Genomic DNA, 20,101 nt, shown 5'->3' with positions numbered 1-20,101 from the left:
CTTCCTTTCCCATCCCCCACCTCCCAACCCCCATGTTGCCCTGATTAGTTGTCTTAACTGCTGATTTGTGTGGCATAACTTGGCTTTGTTGGAATTGTGACCTTTGGAATTAATGAACAAAATTATTCATTCACTCAAGGGGTTGTACCCTGTGGACACCCAGATTTGTAATTCAATGATGTCTTCTTATTCTGTCTGACCCCAGCTAAAGTTCTAGCATCTTCTGCTATCTCTGTCAACCTTTTAATACCTGGCATAAACAGCACTTTTCTAGACTTCAGCACTCCAGATAGACTAGTGACCCTTACATGGGGTGATTTTCCCCTCAGAACATTTGGCAGTGTCTGGAAACTCTTTAGCTTGCCCCACTGCAGCCGGAGGTTTGCTGCTGGCATCCAGTGAGTAGAGGCCAGTACTAACCGTCCTACAACGTTCAGGACCACCCCCTTAACCCAGCACAGACACGTACAGAACAAGGGATTATCCAGCCCCAAATGTCAGTAGTGCCAAGGTTGAGAAACCCTGTACTGAACTGTATATATACTCCTTGAATTTATGGATTACATTTCACATTTCTGTGTATTCCCTACAGAGCCTGACGCAGTAGTTTACACATTGTATGTGTACAGTAAGATACTTACTATGCTAAAAATAAAAGCTCAAAAGAAGTTACAAAACTTTATCCCTTATTTTGTGTGTATATAATGGCAGTCCTTTGTAGCATACTTCATTCCTAGAAACTCTTGTGAGACAAACGGTAATATTGATACTAATGATGATAGCCGTAATAAAAACCAGCACTTACCCCATGAGAGGAACTATGCTAAGCCGTTAAGGGTTGTTTTTACAGAATGTTCTTTCAGCGATCTCACTTTTTTCATGTCCTTTTTCCTAATTTCTTTATTCCTCTGCTAAAATTATTTCAATGAGTAATTCTTCAATTTTAAATTTAAATTAGATGAGTCTTAAGAGTTAATATTGGTTTGTAAAGAATTATTGGTTTATAATCTGAAAGGCTGAAATATATCCATGAAATTGCTTATAGATAATAAATGTGTATACATTCTAATTTCCTGATATAAATGCCTGTAAGCAAAATTCCAGGTGATAGAGTCATATACTTATCTGTAATTTTTTTTTAACAGATATTTGTATATTTGGGGCCTTAAGACTGTTACCATTAACAAACATCTCTTTTTATCACTATACTGTAGTGTAAATGTTCTGTATTTTGTTTAGGGTGTATTAGAAAATGACCTGACATGCTTTCTTATTTTCTGAGCATGGACTTCTTGGAAAAGTTAACCTACGATAGTCTTAATCACTGGTGTCTCATTTCTTCATTAGGAGTTGCTGCAATTCATGGTGCATTCTCAGAACAAATTCTCAAAGACATGGCCGCCTTCAATGAGCGGCCTATTATTTTTGCTTTGAGTAATCCAACTAGCAAAGCAGAATGTACTGCAGAACAGTGCTATAACCTAACTAAGGTAAAACAATAGTATAACTGATATTTTAATAATCAAATTTGGATTCATTATTGGGGAGCCCAGGATCTCTATGGTGCTTACCCTGAACTTTAAGAAATTATAAAACTAGGTTTGAAAGGAAAGTGTGGGCAATTGAGAAGGGATAAGAACTATTTCCTTTTCCAGAATGTTGTTGAATAAATCCTTTTCTTGAGTAAAATAAGATAAACTGTATCGTGTTTTGTTGGTAATTTTCCTCAAGTGATTTGGAAGTACCTTAAGATTTAAATATAAAAGATAGAATGGAAAGAGCTTTTTTCTGGATGCTTACTAAAATAGCTTTTAACTAGCTATTCCCAAACATTAAGGCTTACGGTACAAAGCCATAATTTTATTTTTACTTTGCAAAAGCCTGGGTTTGGGTTTTGATGCCATGGGTGGAGCATTTGGTCAGCGATACTGACATCCAGCCAGCACCCATGGGATAGAACTCCTCCCTGCTTCAGTACTTGACCGTTTCAAGAAAAGTGACTTATTTTTATACAATATTTGTACTAATGTACACTGATATGTTGGCAAGGGCCTTTTCTCCCTTTCAAAAACTTGAAAATGCCATTACAGGAAAATAGTGTTTGAGTCACGCATCCTTAACACTTGTATTTGGAAATAACACCAACATTAACCAGACAAGGCAAACACGACATAAAGTTATATCGCTCTGTACGTATCAGAATGTGATGACTCTACTTGTGTAAAATTGTATCCTTAAATTTTCATTACCAGAATTAATGAATTTTTTGGCAAGGAGCCATTCCATTGTTTTTTCTTTTATAAAGTTATCAATGTCTTCAATAACTTTAATTTTTGTCTCATCTCTGGATTAGGGTATTTGCCTCACAATCATCAGTAATTTCTTAAATCCTTAAAGGAAAAAAAAAAAACCCTCTGAGTAACAAAATTTTAGCATGTTGCCTTGCACAAAGTAGGCATATGATAAATGTTTACTTGTTTTGTCTTGGAATATTTTAATAGACCTCAAAAATTCACAAATTACCTGTATTATATGTAAAGAAAATTCGCAAAATATATATCATTTAAAAAAATCTGAATGTGCCTGACATAAATAGCTTGCACTCTTTCTTATGATCTTGCCTAATGTTCTGTGTTGTTGCTCATAAAATTGAAAAGTCATTTTGAGGCCTGAAAACTTACACACTTGTTCAGGTAAAGGATTACAGAACAAGAAAAAGTCTGTCTGTTGGTCTGGATGTAGGTTTTTCCTGCTGTAGGCACAGGTGAAAGATGGTTAAGAAAGGTCACAAATATGTAATACTGAAAGATTATTGAACCATGAAAGTTGCCATGCAACAATGATATGAAGAGAGTTACTTCTCCACAATGACTGTCCGTATATATGAGAATGTTCAACTATCATTTGTTTAATGCCATTCCTCCTTAAGATTTGATAATTATACAAAGATAAGCCAGAATAGTGAGCATGAGGTAAGGGAGGGAAATAAACAAGCTCAAATATATTGCTGCAAGTCTCTTTCAAAACTTAATTTTGAAATGCCGAAACATGTCAAGTAGAATTTATTTATATTAGAAAGTTATTTGTCACAAAACACTTTATCTGTTCAAAGTATCAAACTTTTCTAAAAATGATACCTAATTTTGTGCGAGAAATAACACTATCTTATAGACACCTAGTTGAGACTCTCTATTTTTATCTTTCTATAACCTTGAATCTTTATACCGTACAACTAATATAACAGAAGTAAAAGGTATATTGTGATATTTATTATAAATGAATTTTACACTAATATCATAATAGATCTAGACTGCAGATCTTAAAGGCATGCAAGTTTTACCAATCTGTCATCATTTAAACTTTGCTTGTGAATTATAGGGCTTGAGATTTTTCAGACGGATTTCTCAAGATTGTGATGATTATTTGTTTAGGGTTTCCTATCCCTATTTTGGGAGTTTGGACTCTCTCAACAGTATCTCCACTTGCACCCTCAGAAGTCAGACAGAGGTGCCCCTTTTGACTAGCAATATGGAATGCAGGACCTAATAGGCCCTTTGGCAGTGCTGTCTTAAAGCAGGTCATACGTGGGAATCTTCAGTTACTGATCACCTAATCTTCCTCCTGTTTGCCAGTTAAACCCGGCTTGAGTTTGTTTTCTGTATGATTTTTTTCATTATTGAGCCTTACAGTATAGAAATAAATAAAATTTGTCCCATTGATTACTTTGGAAACGTGTTAATCCATAAACTCTAATCTAAAATGTCATTAGTTCTAATATTCTTATACTAACTTACCATTTTTTTGTCGTTAGAAGTCTGTAATTGGAATTCTGTATAGAAATGGTTGATGAAAGTACTGGTTGGACCACTGCAGCAAATGGTGTGGTGATTTTGGGGTATCCTGTGCTTTGTACACTTTCCTGTGTATAGAGAGTAAGATAAGTTACAACAAATAATCGCTCACCCCAGAATTTATTGCCCAACATCCCAGAGGCTTGCCCAGACTTATTAGGGAGTGAATGAAAAATTAGACTACTTTCTAAGGAGTCTTTACTTTGATGATGGGATAGTTCTTTTATGATACATTTGTTTTAAAATATTATTCTTCTTTTTAAATTGTGAATATTTATTTTGCAGGGGCGTGCAATTTTTGCCAGTGGCAGTCCTTTTGATCCAGTCACTCTTCCAGATGGACAGACCCTATATCCCGGCCAAGGCAACAATTCCTATGTGTTTCCTGGAGTTGCACTTGGTGTTGTGGCATGTGGATTGAAGCACATCCCAGATAAAATCTTTCTCATGACTGCCGAGGTATCATACAATACTCTTTAATTCTTCAAGGCTGTGAAATGCCATGTGAGCTACATGTAGGTTATCTAATGTTTTGTTCATCTAGCATCAGTTCATTCTCTAGAAAATAAACAGTCTGAAAAAGAATAAATCTTTCCCAGTAGAGAATAATGAACGGAGAGAGTGTTCACAGTGAATCAAAAGATTGTTGAGCAGTAGCCAGTAGCAAAATTGTGGTTTGATTTCTTGAGAGGAGCTTTGTTTTTTTTTTTCAATCTTCACTTTTTCAAATAAATTCTGTGACCGTAACGAAACAATTGTAAAAAGTGTTTAAAAATGACGATTAAGTGGTAAATTTTTCTAAATTGAGAACCTTACCAAGTAATAGCAGTTTGAAGGTTTAAAATGAAAATCTGATATGGGTAGCAGAGAAGTGTTTATCGAGCAGGATTTGTACATGAAACAGAGACTATTCTAGTATTTTAAACAGAAAGGAAGTTTAAACAGGGAATTTGATGTTTATAAAATCATTCAAAGGAGTAGAGAAGTGGGTTATGGTCTAGGTCTTTGGGAAAGATTCCCAGAATATCACAGAATAGACCCACTAGGGAAGCTTGTACTGTCAATAACTGTGAAAGATCTATGATTTTATCCTACTTGAATGCTGTCAAGGTAGCCTGCCCCAGTTTCATAAATCCTGGCGGAAGACACTGATCTCTCAGATCAGAGACAAAGGACTTTGTTACTCATAATGTAAGATGTAGCAGGAATTTCTTGTTTCTATTAGTTTCCCTTGCCCCCAAGTCTTAAACGGGAATGTACAAAGCAGACCCAGGTGATTGGTCACTTATTGGTAAAATCATGAAATTTTGATAATCAGAGCGTTGTTGTGGTTGATACTGTGTTTTCAGACTTGAATAGGATACAATTCATGAACAAGAAACTTGAGTGAACTTCTCATAATTAAACTGCTGTACAACATTATAGCTAAACAGACCTAATAAAATTGATTAATATTAATATATTTTTATCCTGTAAAGATGCTATTCTTTTGTGAGGAGAAATCCCAAGAATCTAGACTGAGATCCTTCTGTTGTTGGTATGACCTAAAGGAATATAAGCCAACAGAAAAAGAAAAAAAAGTGAAAAAACAAGGAGTATAGGCCACAGTTTAGTGCCTGGCATCATTCTATGAGGACAGATGTCTGGAAGGTAGAATGTTTCACTCCTAAAAAAAAAAGTGAAGTGAACTTTCTTCACTGCATTAAAAGCACCACAACTGATATCTCGTGGTTTCTTTAACTCAAGAAAGAAAAAAATCTCATTCAACATAAGTAGATGTCTAATTACTAAGGGAGCTTTTCCAAGTTGTTCTTGCAGTAAAGGGAAATATAATCACTGCCTTCTTAACAGTCACATCAGAAGGAAAAAATTGGATCTCTAACTTACAGTTAAGTGGTTTTTCTTTCTTGTATAACTGTAGCACCCTCTAGTGACAAATTTCATGACAGCATTTTTTTCCATTTTCCATCTAGGAAAAGTAATAATCACCACGAAAAAAGCACTGAGGGGAAAAAAAAGAGAAAATGTGGTTATGTCAGTAGTGTCATTCTTGTTATATCCAGTAATTATAACCAAGATCTGGCTTCATTTTTTGGCCTTTACACTGCTTTCTCTTGGGCTTCAATATAACACATATTTTTTTTATACAACTTCAATTATGGCTCATACGTTGTTTTCTTTGTCTCCTTTTCTTGCCCCTTTTAATAAGGGCTTTTCTCCTTCATTCATTTTTGCCCCCCATTTTTTCCTTCTCTCTTTTTTTATCGCCTCAGAGATTTCAGCCATTCTGTTGTTTCCATTCTCTTGATCCTCATAAGGCCAAATATCCAACCCATCTTTGACTGTATCTCATTCCCAGCTGGATAAACCCACAGAAATTCCCTGCTGTGTCCTCAGGTATGGAATGTTTGAAACCATGCTCATAATCTTTTCTTCCCTTCAGTATTCACGTTTCTATTAGTGAGACCTTTTTCCAAGCAGGCGCCAGAGCTTAGAATCTTGACATTCTTTTCATTCTCTCTCACTTCATAGTCTTTAAACATGCCATGTGTATGTACATCTGTGTAACTACTTTATCTGTTATCCTGCCTGGAAAACCCTGGGAATTAGTATCTACTTATCTAAGCCCTCATCTTCGGGGCACTGCTTATCCTTGAATCCTTTTGTGAGTATTCTGACTCTTCTTGATCTTTCTCTTTAACCATGGCTGTCTTATCAAAAGTTTTGACATTTACTGTTATTCCTTGTTGTATTATTCTTTTGGGAGCTTAACATTTTAAATAATTAAGTGTTAGCTCTGCAGTTTAACTGTTACCTTTTTAAAATACAGAATCTTCTGTATACTTCTTCCAAGGCTCCAGTGATACCAAACACAATGCTCAGAACAGAAATTTAGTAAATAGTTGTTGAGTTGAACCACACAGAACTCTACATGTATCCTTACCAAGACAAATAAATATAATACCACAGACATTCATTGCTAGAGGTCTCCCCAGAGAAGGAAGCCTTTAATTGTCTAGGTTACATTTTATATTTAACTAAAATTTGATGGAGAGATCTGTGTGAATTCTTTTTTTTTTTTTTTTTTGGCAACTAAAACGTTAATAACTGCTAGGATTATTGTCAAAAATACTAACTGGGCCTGTTATGGAATTTAGAATTCTCATTCATTGGCACAATCGCAAACAATATTTCTGGACATTTTTTAATCACAAAGATATTTTTGGCTTCTTGGCTGTGACCGCCACATCAAATGATTTTATTTTTTGCCCCAATCACTGTTTGCAGTGGTTCTTTATCAAATCTCCCTTTGTTGTCTCTTAAGGATAACTCAGTAAGATCTTATAACTTTTTTTTTTCATGGGCAAGCACCGGGAATTGAACCCAGGTCTCCGGCATGGCAGGCAAGGATTTTGCCTGCTGAGCCACTGTGGCCTGCCCAGATCTTATAACTTTTTGCTCACTTTTGGTTCACTCATTCTTTTAATGATTGTTAATTGATTATAACTATTATTATAGGCACTGGGGAAACATCAGTGAACAATTTAACGTCTGCCTAATTCAAGAATTTATGCCCAATTCAAATATCATTTTCCTCCCCATAATATAAGAGACCGGAATTAGCAGGTAGGGGAAAGCAATCTTTTCCTTCTCTCTTCCTGCAAATCTAGCACCTGGAGGGAATTGGGGGAGAGAGTATAGGTAGATTGTGAGAAACTCGTCCTCTGTTCTCAGGAAGGCATAGTTCCTCTAATGTGTTGGAAATAAGAGGGAAATATATGTAGCCAACTCCCTTTTATTACCTCTCCACTGTTTTAGTGGTCTCTCTTCCAGATGTCTGTTTCCCTGGGCAGTACAGTCCTGGCTGGCTATCAAGTTCTCTGTTGCAGGGTCCACATGCTGGCTTTGTCATGGGCGCATGTGTGAGAACTCTGTGGGGCCTTCCATGGCAGGGTTCCTTGACATGGAGGATCTTGTTCCAGCTCAGCCTCCTGACATGCAAGTCTGGCTCCACCTTGGCCTCCTTACCTTTCCTTTTTTCCCAGGCTGCAGGGCCTTCCTGAGCAGCGCTCATTTGACCTTGGGAAACTCATACATTTATACCACTTGAGACAGTGGCATGCAGGTGATCCACAGCCACCCTTTTTGGTCTGTCTCTGCCTCTCCCCTTCTCTTCTCTTCTACTCAAGTAGACATATCTGTAACTTAGCTCATTCTAAGTAAAGAATAGAATGCCCGTCTTCATTGTTGAAGGCTTGAAGAACCTTTGAGAAAGGGTAGCATTCTAGTTTGTTAGCTGCCTGTTCTAGTTTGTTAGCTGCCGGAATGCAACACACCAGAGATGGATTGGCTTTTAATAAAATGGGATTTATTTTGTTAGTTCTTCAGAGGAAAGGCAGCAAACTTTCCACTGAGGTTCTTTCTTATGTGGAAGGCACAGGATGATCTCTGCAGGTCTTCTCTCCAGGCCCCTGGGTTCCAACAACTTTCCCCGGGGTGACTTCTTTCTGCATCTCCAAAGGCCTGGGCTGAGCTGCAAGTGCTGAGATGAGGAATGCCGAGCTGCTTCGGCTGTGCTACATTGCACTCTCTCATTTAAGCACCAGCCAATTAAGTCAAACGTCACTCATTGCAGCAGACATGCCTCCTAGCTGACTGCAGATATAATTAGCAACAGATGAGGTTCACGTACCATTGGCTTGTGTCCACAGCAACAGAACTAGGTATGCTCACCTGGCCAAGTTGACAATTGAATCTAACTAACACACTACCAGAATGTAATATACCAGAAACACAACGGCTTTTTGAAAAGGGAAGTTTATTAAGTTGCAAGTTTATGAAACTAAGGTCATGAAAATGCCCAAATTAAAGCAAGTCTATAAAAATGTCCAAATTAAGGCACCACCAAGAGGTTACCTTCACTCAAGAAAGGGCGTTAAGGTTCAGGGTTTCTCTCTCAACTGGAAAGGCTCATGGCGAACATGGTGGCATCTGCTAGCTTTCTCTTCAGGCTTCTTGTTTCATGAAGCTCCACCAGGGGCATTTTCCTTCTTCATCTCCACAGTCACTGGCTAGTGGACTCTATCGTTCTCTTCACCCTGTCATGGCTGTGCTCTCTCGGGATGGCAAGCCTTTTCCAAAATGCTTCATCTTTTAAAGAATTTCAGTAAGCTAATCAAGACCCACCTGGAATGGGTGGATTCACATTTCTATCTAATCAAGATTGATACCCACAATTGGGCGTGTCAGATCTCCTTGTAGATAATCTAATCAAAAGAATCCAACCTACATTGCTGAATAGGAATTAAAAGAAACAGTTGCTCCCACAAGATTGGGTCAGGGTTAAAACATGGCTTTTCTAGGGTGCATAATCCTTTCAAACTAGCACAGGTAACATGCAGCAAGAAGAGGTGAAGAAAGAGCTACTACAATACCCACTAGGAAACTCAAAGCTCCAGCGACTCTCCCCATTTCTCCCTTTCTCAGCCTTCCGGGAAAGGGGTGGCTCCGATTGTGGGGGTGGCAGGGCTGATTTCACTTCTCAGTCCACAAGGGAGATGTTAGGCCTTGCTTGTTGGCTGGCTTCCTTGTAGTATGAAACACTTAATGTCTCTCTGTCCTAAAGTTTGAGGCCCTGTCACCAATTCTGGGCAAAGAGAAATCCTGTTACAGAGGCAAGCAATAAGTAAGTGTTTAAACACTGTGTTCATTATACAATTCTTTGTTTAACACTGCAAAAAAGAGTGTAGGACAACATCACACAAGGGTCATCTATGGACTATTTTAGAGCTAAGAATATACTAAGAATATTTAGCCCCTATATAATTCTGGATTTGGATATGATAAAACTTTGTATAATATATAAGATAATGTTAATCAATTAGCAATTATGCCGATACCTTTATCCTCCCCTCTCCCCCCAATCTCTCCTTAAATATCCTTGCTCAGAAGTCCTCACCCCTAAAATTTAATGTGAATTCCCTAATTTGGCATTGACAGTGCTTTGATCCTTACTTCTTTACATAGACCATCTGCTCCCCCAGATAAGGAAGCTCTGGTCCATCAAATCCATTTCAAACATCTCTACCTTTGGTCTGACTCTGTCTTCCGTCAGCAATTCCTACCCCCTTTTCTGTTTGTCTAAATCCTAGTCTTACTTTAATCCTACATTCAAGCCTCTTTCTATGAAGTAACAACTGTTCTGTGAAATTAATACTTACATTCATTTCACCTTAACCTAGACTATCTTGTCTTTCAGTTTTCTTTATTTCTTCCTGTACCCTTTGACCTCACTATAAATCTTTCAAGAATAGAAACTGTTTTTTTTTTAAAACCTTTCTATAGTTTAATGGTTGCTCAGTGTCTTACATACTTGCTAATGTCAACAAAATAGTTTTTCAGAAATAATTTCATACTGGAAAAGTCTAAACCAGTTAAGAGACTGAAAAATAACTGATTATTCAAAATGTCTCAAATGAATAAGGTTTTCTACTTCCTCCTGGAATCTACAGTTTTATTAAATAAAGGCCCAGCTATAAACTTATTTAGATCTGCCCCAGTAACAGACTTAATCAGAGTCTTAAATCTGGAAGGGAATTTCAGAGTCGCTGAATTCAACCTCTCTCCCCTAGGAATGTTCAATAGAAATAAGGAATGGTTTGGAAGCAGCAAATGCTGAGGCTAGTAAGGTGATCCCAGATAACCCAGAATCTCTGTGAAGTTAACTCCTACCTACTCAGTGGCTTTGAGATAGCTTCCTAAGCATCCTGCTCTAATTCCTGTGCAAATACATGTGAGTGGGGAATGATGGCATGACCAGCCCTGGAAGTCTTCCTTCCTCTCTTTTCAGGAACCTTTCTTACCGTTCTGTCACCTTCCTCTGATGTTCCTCTTCCTTCCTTACACCTCTTTCTCCCTGTTCCCATAGTGTATCAAATTGTGAAACTTCCAGCTTTTTATGGTACAAAAGAAAAGGAATTAGACTAAGAAGAAATCTGGATTCTTTTTTTAAAAATAAATTTTTGAGATGTCTTCATGCATATACACACCATCCAAAGTATACAATCAGTGGCTCACAATATCATCACATAGTTGTGTATTCATGTTTAGAACATTTACATCACTCCAGAAAAAGAAATACAAGAAAAAAGAAAACCATACATCCCATACCCCGTACCCCTCCCTCTCATTGACCACTAGTATTGTAATCTACCCAATTTTTTTTACCTCTTATTCCCCCTCTATTATTTATTCATTTTGTCCTTATTTTTTACTCATCTGTCCATACTCTGGATAAAGGGAGAGTCAGCCACTACGTTTTCACAATCACATGGTCACACTGTAACAGCTACATACTTGCACGTTTATTTTCATGAGTGAAGCCTACTGAAACACAGTTCAACAATTTCAGTAACTTCCCTCCAGCCACTCCAATACACCACAAACGAAAAAGAGATATCTGTATAATTCATAAGAATAACATCTAGGATAACCTCTTGACTGTCTTTGAAACCTCTTATCCACTGAAACTTTATTTTGTCTCATTTCTCTCTTCCCCCTTTGGTCAAGAAGGCTTTCTTAATCCCAGGATGCTGGGTCCTGATTCATCCCGGGAGTTCTGTCCCATGTTGCCAGGGAGATTTACACCCCTGGGAGTCATGTCCCATGTAATGGGGAGGGCAGTGAGTTTACCTGCTGAGTTGACTTAGAAAGAGAGGCCATATCTGAGCAATAAAAGAAGAAATCTGGACTCTAATCCCAGGTTTTTCACTGCATGTGTGAATCTGCCAATCACTAAGCCTCTCTGGGTTCAGTTTTTCCATTGATAAAATGAAGAAATGAAATTAAAGGGTCACATGAATGTGATCTGTTTCCCTAAGAGCTGGAAGGCAATTTCAAGGTTGTTGAGGGCACCGCTTTTGCTCTAGTACGTGATCATTCACTTACTTCTCCTCATACCCTCCATGCTGTGTGCATTGAAATATAATTTTTTTTCTTTTTTTTTTAAGGTTATATCTCAGCAAGTATCAGATAAACACTTGGAAGAGGGCCGGCTTTATCCTCCTTTGAGCACCATTAGAGATGTTTCTCTAAAAATTGCAGAAGAGGTAAAACTGCTCTTGTTCAAATGTCATTATTTTTCCTAATCTTGCTAAGTATGAATTGTTAAGTACTAAAAATCAGTTTGCTTGATGACATAACAAGTCTTTTATCAGGAGGCAGAGCAATAGGTGCCTCAGGAGCGCTTAGGAGCCATGCTTAATTCTTAGACAGGAAAGGAAAAATTGTGTGAAATCATTAATATCCCTATTACTCTTTTTCTCCCATAATTTAAATAATTCATTAATGACTCCTGTCAGTCAGGTTGCCCCTACTTTACGTTTTTTCATTTATTCTTGTCCACTTACAGTTGTGATTATCACCCAAAGGTTCCAATAATGGTAGAGTAACATTTAGACTTTCACCTACCTGCTTTATCAATGTCTCTGTGGTGTATGATATCTCAAATGAGTGAGTTCACAATAATACTGAGAAGTAAGAAAAACAATGAAGGCAGAGTACGCAAAAGCTGTCAGTGTTCTGGATGAACTATTAAGAGTTAATCAAGAATAGCTTAAAGGCAGGGAAATTTTGTGTCACTAAGATGAGAGAGAAATTGACTTTATATCCTGGCTCTGTTGGCATTTTGGACCAAATAATTCTTTGTTGTGGGAGAGTATCCTGGGCACTGTCAGATGTTTAGCAGCATCCCTGGTCTCTCACCGCTACACGCTAGTAGCACCTGGGCAATTGTGAAAACCAAAAATGTCTCCAGGCATTGCTAAATATCCCCTTGGGAACCTAATCACTGACAGTTGAAAGTCACTGGTTTAAAGTATCAGCATGTTTATCTGAACAACACCATTTAGGATTCCTCTGTCATTATTCATCTAGTTGATTGGAGAGTGGATGTTTCAAAATAAAAAACGCTTTAAATCACTGTAGGTACTTGTGAAAGGATGTATTATTTTCTACTAATTTGTATCTAATAGTTTTTAACTACTTTTAACTATTAATATACAGAACAACTTAATTATCATTTTAAGCTCATTTAGCATATAATTAGGGGAAAAGTTAGACAGCAGGGACAGGAGGCAGAGTATAAAAAGACAGATATTTCCCCTAGAGTTAGGGAAGAATGCTGAGTGTGTAGATGGAAATTGGGAAATAAGGACAAAGATCCAGCTACAGGAAGGAAGATGAAATAAGTAGACTGCAAGTTTGAGATATCAGTGACACTCAGATGTACGGTTCTCACAAGTAGATGGAATGAGCAACAAAAGAAGAAACAAAGTCTAAAGAAAACCTAGATATATAGATGTGAGAATCATCTACATGTCATAACTCCTGAAGAAGCTCTAGGATGTGGTTGGGATGTCAAGAGTGAAATTATAGAAGGAAAAGAAAATTGAAGATAGAACATGGGTTATTATTTTGTTTAGAAGATAGAAAAAAGAGAAGAAGCCAGTTAAGAAGAGAAGTGGTTAAAATTTAAAGAAGAGACTCAGAATTGTGGGCAGCATGTCAGAGAGACAATTTCAGGATGGGGTGGAAGTTGTGATCAACAGAGCCAAATCCTGGAGAGAGAAATAGATGTCGACTTTCATATTTGGTATTTAGGAAATTATTGGAGACTTAAAAAAATAATTTCAGTAGTACAAGAAAGGTTTTTAAAAATATTATAATATAAAAGCATTATTATTCATTGCAAGCAGGTATGAAAGATCTTTTGGGGTGATTGAAATGTTCTAACACTGGATGTGGTAATGGTTATACAACTGTACATTTACTAAAAATAATTGAACTGTACACATTAAATGCGTGAATTTGTGGTGTGTCAATAGAGTGGTTGAAAACATAATAATGCCTTTTTATAGGTTCTTTGGAAAATTAAAACAAAAATATCTGATATTCTACTTTTCTAATGCATTATCATTTTTGTGCTTGCCTTCAGCCTTTTTCATATGATAACTCTTTTTTATAATATCTTTATAATCATGTGGTACACTTATTTTTTTTTTCACATGGGCAGGTACTGGGAATTGAACCCGGGTTTCCAGCATGGCAGGCAAGAGTTCTGCCATTGAGCTACCATTGCACTGACCTGGACACTTACTTTTGCTCCCTGCTTTTTTCACAGACATTATACATAAGACCATAGTCTTCATAATTTTCATAAATGCTTTGTTTTACACTGAAAAGAGATATATAATAATTCTGACAGTCTTTGAAATTAAGATTAATCCAGATAACTCTGTTATGCAAATAGCTCCTCCATTGTTTTTTTTTTTTTAGAAATTGGAATGAATTGAATTATATATATGAAGGGATTATTTCTGCCAAGGCAGATACTCCTCTTTTCTCTAAGAAAAGCTAGAGAAGGAGAGAATGTATGAAGATGTAGAGTAGACAGTTTGAGTTGGTGAAAACGGAAGTTGAGACTTTTCTCTTTGTCCAAATTTTCTCAGTAGTTATGAGATTCAAATGGAGATCTGAAAATGGGAAGGTTTGGAATTGTCTTTTGGGAACTATGACAGGAGTCTTTTTTTTTTGTTTGTTAAGACTGAGGGATAAATGTGCAGCTCCTTGGGCCCACGTAACTTGAGGAGAAGTAAAGTTGACGCATAGCAGGTTGTATGATGAGCAGCCGTGGGAAGAGAAAGCCAAAACTTAGGATTTCCTAGACGGGGAACTGGAAGGGTGACCTTCAAAGACATGGAGACGAGAGACTCTGTGGTACTGGCAGGGATCGGTGAGCCTGACTGGGGAGCCCCTGGATTCCAGGCAGATTATATGACAGTATTGAGACCTTATGGTAAATAAGGAAATTTTGTAGATGGCGATGGTCAGAATGGGGGCTCTTGAAAATTCAAAAAATTCAAGTTCAAGGTTAGCATGAATTTTCAGGTATATGGTTCAAGTTAATTGTCAGTCAGATCAAGTCAAGACTTCTAACATGGTTTATCTGAGAAAACCTGGTATGATCACATTTGAATACACCTTGAGTTATTCACACGTTCCTTAGTTACTGATATCATTTTCTCTTCTTGCTATATGATTTATGATTGCAGTTTTATTTATATCTTCTTTGTGTATGTGTGCTTTTATTACAGTATAACAATTCTTTGTAAACAGATGATATGAATTATAAATTAATTTTTTAATCTGATAAAATCTACTGATCTGTGTAATATTTGTTTCTTATTTCTAGATTGTGAAAGAGGCGTATAAGGAAAAGACAGCAACGGTTTATCCTGAACCCTCAAACAAGGAAGCATTTGTCCGCTCTCAAGTGTATAACACTGATTATGACCAGATTCTACCTGATTGTTATTCTTGGCCTGAAGAGGCCCAGAAAATACAGACCAAAGTTGACCAATAACATAATAGCTGACGTTTATATAACTCCATTAATGAGATCTTTAAGTTTTCATAATTTTTAAAGGTTGGAATCTTTTATAATGAGTCATAAAATGCTTACATTAGTTTTACTTAAACATTCTAATTATTTGTGGGGAAATATTAATATAAGCTAGGATAAACATCACACTAAACACTTTTTCTTCATTTGCCTTTTGGTTATTTATGGTTGCTATCATAAATTATTTTGCCCAAGTTCTCTTTAAAGCTATTGTACCTACTACTGAGACACTCACCGTTTTTATGTCAGGAACTAATGGGAAGACCAAAATTAGTAATGAATTGATATGATCAACCTTAAATTCTATTGTTGATCATCTTGTAAAAATCAACTCTTTTTTTATAAAGATAGAAATGAATTTAGGGATATATGGACAGGTACTCAAACAAAAACAACCGTTTTGTTACCAAACAACAATGGTTTTGTTACTAGAGAAAAGTAACTTCTCAACTATTTTTATCCAGTCCTAGATTTTATTTGTTCTTTTAGTACAAAAGAATTCTGACATTTCTAAGAAAGATCATTGCTGTTCAGCCTTAGATTTTAATATTCTTTTGCCATGGTTATTTTTTTTATAGTGTAAAGCTCTTACTTATCACCTTGGTCGTCAGTTAGAAATTTCTTCCATCTTTCATTGTCCAGATACCCTATCCTTTAGCTACCAAACTTTTGCTGCAGGGCCTTTGTGAACTGTGACTCTTGTCCACAAGTTGGTATCTTCAGATTAGCACAGTCTGAGCCCTGAGAAGTACTGTAAGGGAGGGTGGTAGAATCCCTGAGAAAGGGCTGCCTGAGGAGCCATCCTATGAGACAAGGATCTCAAGAGTTAAGAATAAGATGCTGGTTCCCAGGTAAGCTGCGTCCCTACCTGAGTGACCTGCCCTAATGTCTCCTTAATTAGCTCAAATAATTGTTCAGTGTTTTAAAGTTAACTCACTTGCCTTTGAGTTTGGAGAAAAAAGATTTGTAACTACTTCCCCCAAATTAGATATTAAAATATTTTTAATCACCATGATCATTCTAGGAGAAAGAGTAGTTGTAGCCTCAGAAATTAATGTTAATTTCAAATTGTACTTCAGAAATTAATAATTGAGCCAATAAAAAAATGTTTAATTCTTAAGCTCAGGTAAAATGATGTTTGCTATCAATTTATAGAGTTATTTGAAGCTTTTTCTGGTTTTGAAGTAATGCTTTAAGGAGTGTAAGAAGATGTTCTTCAGGATAAACTATAGTGTAAAATGATTTTATGGAAAGTTGGAGGCCGTATCAGTTGTTCTAGGTGTGAATAGAGGGGTGGGGGTATTTCTGAAGGTAACATTTAGTCCAGAGTTTCCACAGTGTAGTTATTTGGAAAAGATCCAGAATGGCTATTTCTTGCCTGTTTCCCTGGTGTCTTATAGTTATGACTAAATGTACTGATATATACTAAAGATTTATTAAATATAGAAGAAGTGAATAAATGAAATGATGAAATAATTGTCTTTTTTCCTCAAGATACTCTAACATCTCCAGTTTAATACGTCACAGTTCTCTTATGAAGTAGATATTTTAGGTGATTTGCCATTTTCAGGAGGTAATTAGGAAAGGAGGTAGCCTGTAAATTCAGGTTTATCTTTCTTCATGGGCTCTTCATAGTTTACTATACTATAGTCTTGAAAGCCTAGGAAAGAAATGAGTCACATGTGTAATTTAAAATTTTCTAGTAGCCTAATTAAAAAAATTAAACAGGTGTAATTAATGTCAAATGTTTAAACCGATATATCAAAATACTTCAACATGTAATCAGTATAAAAATTATTAACGAGATATTTTACATTATTTTGTTTATACAAAGTCTCAAAGCCCAATGTGTGTCTTATACTTGTGTTTCAGTTTGGTTCAGAGTAGGCACATTTCAAGTGCTTAATGTGGCTAGTGACCACATGTGGCTAGTGACCACCATATTGAACAAATGCATGTCTGGAAGGAACAGATGTATTACTGACATAATATTGCAGTTGCATTGAGAGAGCTCATTTCCATGGGAAAAGTGCAGATTAAGTCTATGAGAAATGTTTACTCAAAACTTTTCTGGAAGATTATGTCTCAGTAAAGTTGATACCAAAAAATTTTTGCTGGCCACTCTTCATTAGTGAGACTTGCAGATGAGTAACGAGCCAATGATTTTGAATAGAATGCCCCTTTTGTTATCAGAAAAATGCTAAACGATACTGGAGCACATGGTGGGAATAAATGATACAGTAGGGGAACAGGTCAAGGAATGCTTCCTAGACAAGCTTGAGCCATAAGACATAAAGGGTAAGTAGGCACTCGCCAAGTGACAAGTGTGTGTGTGTGTGTGTGTGTGTGTCATGAAGTTGGCGGGGGGGATTCTGGTATGGGTGGACAAAAAGAAATATTTACCTAGACAAAAAAAAAGCATGTTCAAGTGTCCCAAGGCAAAAAGAGAGAAGAACATAAGAAAACTGAAATGAGATTGGTATAGAACGGTAGCTAGAAGTGGATCTGAAGAGGAAGGGAAAGGACAGCTTTAGAATGGATTTCTAAAAGAAATTTGGACTTCATTATCTTAAAGGGAGCCAATGCAGAATGTTCAGCAAGTAAGTAGCTTCAGATTAATTCTTTTAAAACAATGAACTCTAAATGGTATTATTTTCCTTCAGAGAGGATTTCGTTTCCTTCTGGCTCTGTACCTGTTAGGCAATTGCTCCCCATTCCTTAGCCCTCCAACCCCTGGTAACCTGTAATCTGTTTTGTCTCTGAATTTGCTTATATTCTGGGTATTTCATATAAGTGAAATTATGTAATATTTGTCCTTTTGTGTTTGGCTTATTTCACTTGACCTGAGGTCTTCAAGGCTCATTCCTGTTGTAGCATATGTCAGAACATGGGATACATTCCACTGAATATATAATCCACATTTTGGTTAATCCATTCATCTGTTGATGGACATTGGGTTGCTTCCACCATTTGACTTTTGTGAATAATGCTGCTATGAACACTGGTATATGAATATCTGTTTTGAGTCCCTGTTTCCAATTCATGTGAGTATAAACCTAGAAGTGGGATTGCTGGGTTATACAGTAATTCTATACTTAAGTATCTAAGGAACCGTCAAACTATTTTCCACAGTGACTACACCATTTTCCATTCCAACCAAAAATGTACTAAAGGTTCCTGTTTCATTGCATACTTGTCAACACTTGTTATTTTACATTTTTAAAATAATAGCCATTCTGCTGGGTTTGTGAAATGGTATCTCATTGTGCTTTTGGTTTACATTTCCCTAATAATTTTGAGCATCTCCTCATATGCTTATTGGCCATTCATATATCTTCTTTAGAGAAATAGCTATTCAAGTTCTTTGCCCAGTTTTAATTAGGTTATCTTTTTGTTGTTGAGTTGTAGGATTTCTTTGTATATTCTGGACATTAAACCTTTGTCAGATACATGGCTTGGTGGAACTATTTTCTCCCATTCTGTAGGCTGCATTTTTACTTTGAAGACAATGTTCTTTGATGTCCAAAATATTTTAATTTTGATGAAGTCCAATTCATTTTTTTCTTTTGTTGTGAGTGCTTTTTATGTCATATCTAAGAATCAGTTGTTTAATACAAAATCCTGAAGATTTTCTGTGTTGGACTCAAGAGAGTTTTATGATTTTAGCTCTTATATTTAGGACATTGGTCCATTTTCAGACTTAGTTTTTGTATGTAGTATAAGGGGTCCAATTTCTTTTTTTTTTTTTTTTTTTTTTTTTTTTTTTGGCATGTGGATATCCAGATTTCCTAGCACCATTTGTTGAAAAGACTTCTCTTTCCCCCTTTGAGTGGACTTGGCATTCATGTTGAAAATCAGCTGGCCATAGATGTGTGAGTTTACTCCTGTGCTGTCAGTAGTATTCTGTTGCTCTATTTGTCTGTCGTTATGCCACTATGTATGCTGTTTTTGTTTAGTGTACCTGCTTAGTATGTTTTGAAAAAGTAAAGTGTAGAACTCCAACTTTGTTTTTCTTTGTCAAGATGGTTTTGGCCATTTGGGGCCACTTGCAGTTCTATATGAATTTGATTGCCAATTCCATTTCTGCAAAAAAGGCTGCTAGGATTTTGATCAGAATTGCATTGAATCTATAAATTGTTTAGGTAGTATTAGTAACTTAATGATATTTAGTCTTCTAAACTATAAATATAGAAAGTCTTTTCATTTGTTAAGTAAACTATAAATATAGAAAGTCTTTTCATTTGTTTAGTTATTCCTTACTTTCAGCAGTTTTGTAGTTTTCAATGTGCAAGTCTTTTACATCCCTAGCTTAATTTATTCCTAGATATTTTATTCTTTTAGATATTATTGTATATTGAATTGTTTTCTTGATTTATTTTTTCAATAGTTCATTGCTAGTGTATAAAAACAACTGATTTTTGAATGTTGATCTTATACCCCGCAATTTTGCTGAATTTATTAGCACTAGTTGCTTTCTTGTAGATACTTTGGGATTTTCTACAGGTAGGGTCATGCCATATGCAATAGAGATAATTTTATTTCTTGCTTTCCAATTTGGATGCCTTTTGTTTCTTTGTCTTGCCTGATAGCACTGGCTAGGACTTCCAGTACAATACTGAATAGCAGTGGTGAAAGCAGGAATCCTCTTGAACTTGATTTTTTATTGTTGTTTCTTTTTTTTTTTAACATTTTTTAATTGTGAAATATAACATATATACAAAAAAGCAATACGTTTACAAGTACATTTTAACAAGTATAGAACAGATTTTAAAGTTTGTTGTGGTTTACA

The 20,101-nt window shown here is 36.2% G+C and overlaps 1 protein-coding gene and 1 long non-coding RNA gene across 3 annotated transcripts in view; one reads left to right on the top strand and one right to left on the bottom strand.

Annotated features, from left to right (window-relative positions):
• Window positions 1-6,816, bottom strand: part of LOC143684918 (uncharacterized) — a 32,887-nt gene extending 26,071 nt beyond the window's left edge. Inside the window, exons 1-3 of the long non-coding RNA XR_013176271.1 lie at window positions 6,796-6,816; window positions 5,739-5,853; window positions 3,795-3,919 (exon numbers count right to left, since the gene is read on the bottom strand). This is a non-coding gene — a long non-coding RNA (uncharacterized LOC143684918). The remainder of the gene's footprint in view (window positions 1-3,794; window positions 3,920-5,738; window positions 5,854-6,795) is intronic.
• ME1 (malic enzyme 1) overlaps window positions 1-16,777 on the top strand; it is a 254,780-nt gene extending 238,003 nt beyond the window's left edge. For both annotated transcript variants that reach the window (XM_077162347.1, XM_077162348.1), the window contains 4 exons: window positions 1,348-1,490; window positions 4,137-4,310; window positions 11,861-11,959; window positions 15,103-16,777. In XM_077162347.1, coding sequence (XP_077018462.1) covers window positions 1,348-1,490; window positions 4,137-4,310; window positions 11,861-11,959; window positions 15,103-15,273 — 587 coding nt within the window. In that variant the 3' untranslated portion in view covers window positions 15,274-16,777. The remainder of the gene's footprint in view (window positions 1-1,347; window positions 1,491-4,136; window positions 4,311-11,860; window positions 11,960-15,102) is intronic.
• The last annotated feature ends 3,324 nt before the right edge of the window (window positions 16,778-20,101 follow it).

Source organism: Tamandua tetradactyla, chromosome 5 (assembly GCF_023851605.1).
Source record: "Tamandua tetradactyla isolate mTamTet1 chromosome 5, mTamTet1.pri, whole genome shotgun sequence".
Classification (NCBI taxonomy): Eukaryota; Metazoa; Chordata; class Mammalia; order Pilosa; family Myrmecophagidae; genus Tamandua; species Tamandua tetradactyla.
This window is presented reverse-complemented; position numbering and strand designations above follow the sequence as displayed.